This window comes from Nicotiana tabacum, chromosome 4 (genome assembly GCF_000715075.1).
Source record: "Nicotiana tabacum cultivar K326 chromosome 4, ASM71507v2, whole genome shotgun sequence".
In the NCBI taxonomy this organism is placed as follows: domain Eukaryota; kingdom Viridiplantae; phylum Streptophyta; class Magnoliopsida; order Solanales; family Solanaceae; genus Nicotiana; species Nicotiana tabacum.
This window is the reverse complement of record NC_134083.1, coordinates 41,548,368-41,553,890: the sequence shown is the minus strand read 5'-3', so window position 1 is coordinate 41,553,890 and position 5,523 is coordinate 41,548,368. Positions and strand designations below refer to the sequence as shown.

The window sequence follows — 5,523 nt, the reverse complement described above, 5'->3', positions numbered from 1 at the left end:
GGCTGACATACAATGAAGACTAGAGAAGGACTTTTATCTAATCAATTTTAATTTGGAGCACGTGAATCATAATATATAGCTGGGGATTAATATATAGCAGTCCTCTTCGTATTGTGAGAATTTTCCAAATAACAGGTTCCACGTTCGTTGTATTCTTTTAATAGTTTTCACAGGTCTCTTACGAATATATTTAATCATTTTAAACTACAAAACATTTTTTTTATTTATTTATAAAAAAAAAACTACCATAAGTTTTTTATAGGCTCCACTCTTTTAATCCTTAAGTTTTGGCATCTTCTTGTTGTAATGTTATTCCATTCCAATATTTCTCTCTGTTTTATCTTTTCCGTTCTCATTTAACAGGAGGTGCTTCAATTCCATTTATATGTTGCCCTTATAACGTTATTTGATCTTTAACACGACCTCTCATTATATCCCTTGGCCAACATCCAAACTAAAACAACATGAAAATTAGACATCAAGTTGCAACCTATTGAATACTGCAACTCTTTTAATATAACAATAGCAGCTTAATCTTTTCACTGGTAACACATCCTAGTCAGCTCCACTTTATTGGCTTCTATTTGTACTAAAACACTATATTGACTTTTGTCCAACACTTTTGCAAGAAATTAAAATCAAGAATTATCTCAATCAATTAGTGCAATGTAATTAATTAATTAATTAATTCAACTATTGGAGTTTCTTATAGTTATCAACACCTACCTCTCTAGATTTTGAAAGGTTTGTCATTTGTGTAATCAAATGTAATTCGTTGCATATTGACAAAAAAAATGTCAGGTTAATAGGACTTAAAATATTCATGATTTTGGGAAAGCAAGTGCACATTAAATAAGGCTAACAAAACTCTATTGGTCATTGCTACGTGGCAAGGTTTGCCAACAAGGCAATTACTTTTTAATTTCCTATTGGATAAAAGTGTCTATATTGAAAGGTTAATAGAGGATTAGGATGACACGTCAGTCTCAGAGTCAATAGAAACTTGGCCATTCCATTAATTTTTGGCCTTTGAAAGTTTCTAAAGGTCGTTTATTGCCAATTCTTGACCTTGCCTGTCATTGACGAGGTGGTTTATCCATATATTTGTAAACCTCCACAAATAAAGGGGACCCAGAAAATAAAACCACGAAAAGTTCAAGGATAAAAATGGAAATTCATTTAAAAACTCAAGCAAATCGTTTCTCCACGCTCTCTTAAGCATGTTATCTTTCACGAATCACTATCTTTGGTTTAGTCTGAGAGGTTGTTGTTCACGCACAATTAATAGCGCGTGACGTATGTTCGAAAGGGAAATCGTCCACGCTGTCTGCCCTTTTGCTTTTCTGTTGGTGTGTCACGTTGCCTATATATAGGGGGACATGCGAACCATGATTCTCCACCGAAAACTAAAGAAAAGAAACACTCTAAAATCTGAATTATACCCTGAAGAGGAAATTCATTGAAACGATATTATTAGTCTTCAAAATATTTGTCGATATGTCGCCTACTAACTTTGCTACCGATTTTGAGGGATTTTCCGGCGAAATGCCTGAAGCCGACATTCAAATCATCACCTCCGGTCGCCGCCGCATTCCGGCACATTCTACTGTTCTGGTACGGAATTTCTAAGTATTCGAGTTTCACAAATTCAATAAGATTTGATTGCCCGGTCGAATCTTCATATTCGCGATTTAAAGAACTTGAATTGTATTTTCAAACGGGAGAATTGTCAACTTTTTAAAGGAGAAATTTCAATTTTCAGTTCCAAAATGTGAATAGAACTGAATATTGAATCAATTAGTGGATAATCTGTGTCAATTTGCAAAAAGTACTGATCTTTTTGGCAAAATGTAATTGTAGGCTGCGGCTTCGTCAGTTCTGGAGAGCATACTGGTTCGGCCGCAAAAGCGACGGAGCTCGGAGAAAACTATTCGGATTCTGGGTGTTCCCTGCGACGCCGTTACCGTGTTTGTCCAGTTTCTCTCTTCTTTCAAGTGAGTTTACTGACTCACGCCAAGTCCATCTTCGTACATTCACGTTATTCTCATGAGTAGTTTTCTCGCTAAACCTTTGAAACCTGATTGGTTTGAATTAAGTTAGACCTGAATTTACTGGAGCTAAATTGACCATTAACAGTAGATTTTTCCCTTTAATTAAAAGATGGGTAACTGGCCCCTAAACCAAATCCCTGTCTCCCATTTATTTATCGTCTTACACATGGTACAATCATTGCCTCATAGATTAATTAATCACATGTTTCTTTTCTTTAATAGTATTCTATAAAAGACTCAAGCACCAGCGGTTCTATGTTTTCCTCTATTATTGGAGGAAAGAATATCTTATTAAATAAATATCTTGGTGTCAGAAATTGACTAAGTTATCCTTGTGATCAGGTGCAGTGAGGAACAGATGGAGAAACATGGAATTCATCTTCTAGCACTCTCTCATGTGTACTTGGTACCACAACTAAAGCAGAGATGCACAAAGGGGTTAGCTGAGCAATTGACCATTAAAAATGCGGTAGATGTTCTTCAACTGGCCAGGCTCTGTGATGCACCTGATCTTTATCTCAAGTGCTTGAAATTTATATCAACCAATTTCAAGAAAGTTGAGAGGACTGAGGGTTGGAAGTTCCTCCAAGATCATGACTCTTTGCTTGAACTTGAAATTCTGCAGTTCATGGATGAGGCTGACTCGGTATGTTTAAAATTACTTTAGCATAATTCCTCTTTGGTTCTTTTAGATTGACCAATATCAGATTAAATTAAAAAATTTATCGTGAAGATGTTGTACAATGTTAAAGTTTGTCACTTGATAGTGAAACAATAGGATTAAAACAATCTTGGCACATTTGTTTGCATCTCCTTTACCATTCAGCTAATGTTTACTCAATCAAATTTGGAATTTTGCTATTATAGAGGAAGAAGAGGACAAGAAGACACAGACGGGAGCAGAACTTGTATTTACAGCTAAGCGAAGCGATGGATTGTATAGAGCACATATGCACTGAAGGATGCACCAGCGTGGGGCCATGTCATGAGGAGCCCTGCACAAAGAAGCTTCCATGTAGCAAATTCAAAACATGTCAAGGCGTCCAGCTCCTTATTCGACACTTCGCTACGTGTAAGAGAAGGGTGAATGGAGGTTGTTTGCGATGCAAAAGGATGTGGCAACTCCTTAGATTGCACTCTTCTATTTGTGACAAACCTGATGAATGCCGAGTTCCACTGTGCAGGTAACAACTAGTTTGTTGTTCTTTACAATTACTCCATTTTATACTATGAACATTGGCCTCGCAACATTTCCATGTGAATTATCAGGACAAAGAGTTCATTTAATTGATTTGTCTTAATAGAAAAAGCAATGAAAGTGCTGTGTCCTGGGCTTGTCCATTTCATCTTTCATGATCGCGTTGTTGTGACCCTTTCTTTCTCTTTTAGATTGTTTGCTAGCTGAAACGTCTCTTTCTGTTTTCCTGTAAAAACCATCTATAATTAAATGTTCTAATAGCCTTACAATATGTTGGACTGGATAAGGTCGAAACTCTTACATAAATATCAGATTAAAATAAAGTAGTTTGCCCTAGCTCTTTATCAGTAGGGCCAATTATTTTTCTTGTTTGTCCTTGGTATTCTTGAGTCTCTAAATATGTCCAATTCTACATTACAGACAACTCAAAGTGAAGGTGCAACAAAAGGGAGATGATGCGCTATGGGAATCACTTGTTAGAAAGGTGGTGTCAGCCAGAACCATATCCTCATTATCTCTGCCCAAAAGAAAGAGAGAAGAGGAACCAAAGATGAACTTAGACCATCATCAAGTGAGAAGCTTTTGACAACTCAGTGTCAGTAGTTTGGAGGTTTAATAGTACTATAAATTGCTGGTAGAATATTAGTGAAAGCTCAATGGTGTAGCACAGCTTCTTTTGTTATTATATATGTTTTGCTCTAGTGGTTTTACTTCATGTGTCAGTTCTGAGTTGGAGAAATCCTCTGTAAATGCAGGGGTACAACAGTAGAGTTGTATAGGAATGAATTTGGTACATGTAGTGGATGGCCGTCAATTGTGTCTTCCTCCATTTTGCTTGATGATCAAGTAAACTGGTGAGGTAATTTATTGTATTTGGCTTCAATCAGTTAGAGTTTGGTTTCTTTTACACATAAGATTTCGACAACCCCTTCAAACCCCTCCCCCCCCCAAAAAAAAAAAAAAAAAAAAAACCTCCTCTATCACGACCCAAAATTTCAAGTGTCGTAATGACGCCTATCGTGATACTAGACAAGCCGACAACTCACACATACCAACATCTTGAAATTTAAATTATACGGAAATGAGCTTAAGTAAGTAAAAGTCACATAAAAATGAATGAAATGTCAGCTCCATACAGAATATCCCAGAACCTGGGTGTCACTGAGTACATGAGTATCTAAACAAATACATAGATTGATTCATTGTCTAAGAAAGTAGAACTGAATAAGTAAAATAGAGGTATAAGGGAGGAGAGTCAAGGTCTGCGGACACCAAGGAAGCTACCTCGATAATCTCCGGACGGCTGAAAACACTGAGAATCAGCAACCGCCGTGTCCGAAAATACTTGGATCTGCACACGAAGTGCATGGTGTAGCGTGAGTACAACCAACTCAATAAGTAACAAATTTAACCTTTGGACTGAAAGTAGTTTGGACTGAATGTAGTGACGAGCTCGAACATTACATCCCATATACATAATTAACAGTACGGAATTTTGCGAAAATTCATAATCTGCAGGTAATGGTACAAGAATTTAGACATGCTTCAAGGTTTAACAATTAAACTTAGAACATATAAAATATGTCAAGTCTGGATGATACGAGGAATATGACATCCCTATATCTACATGCATATATGCATATCGTATGTGATGTAACACAACCAAAGCCTCGCGTACTCACACTCTCGGAGTACTCAGCCTATCTGTCTCAATTCTCGCTCATCACACTCAATCACTCAGCACTGTACAGGGAAGATCCATCAAGGGCAGATCCAGCCAAAATGCAAATAAATCTAGGGCAAATCTAGCCCAAATTCAAATGAATCAATAGCAGTTACGCTCACTGTAGGTGTGCAGACTCCGGAGGGGCAGATCCAGCCCAAGCGTTATAATAAGCCAAATCCTGGCATGAATCAATAAAGCATGCTGCGGTGTGCAGCATGATCCTATAAATGTCACTCACAAACAGGCTCTCGGCCTCACTCAGTCAACAATCTCTCCAATCTCTCGAGCTCACAACACTCATGCTAAGCAACCCAAATCAATGATATAAGATGTGACGATATACGGCAATAGAGACTGAGATATGATATGTAATGATTAATGCGACTGAGTACATAACTGCAATTAAGCAAATAACTCAACAGCGAAGAACGACCATTGTGGGTCCCAATAGTACCAGCACATAGCCTAAACATGATTTCTAGCATAAATCACAGCTCAAGTGATCTAACACATAGAGTATGGTAATAATTTTCAGATAAGTTAGCTAC

At 37.3% G+C, this 5,523-nt stretch overlaps 1 protein-coding gene across 1 annotated transcript; it reads left to right on the top strand.

Moving 5' to 3' along the window:
* Positions 1-1,385: 1,385 nt before the first annotated feature.
* On the top strand, positions 1,386-4,156 carry LOC107774111 (BTB/POZ and TAZ domain-containing protein 1). The gene is made up of 5 exons (XM_016593580.2): positions 1,386-1,614; positions 1,861-1,994; positions 2,394-2,697; positions 2,919-3,235; positions 3,670-4,156. Exons 1-5 carry the CDS (start codon positions 1,498-1,500, stop codon positions 3,833-3,835), a joined length of 1,038 nt encoding a protein of 345 aa, XP_016449066.1. The 5' UTR covers positions 1,386-1,497; the 3' UTR covers positions 3,836-4,156.
* The last annotated feature ends 1,367 nt before the right edge of the window (positions 4,157-5,523 follow it).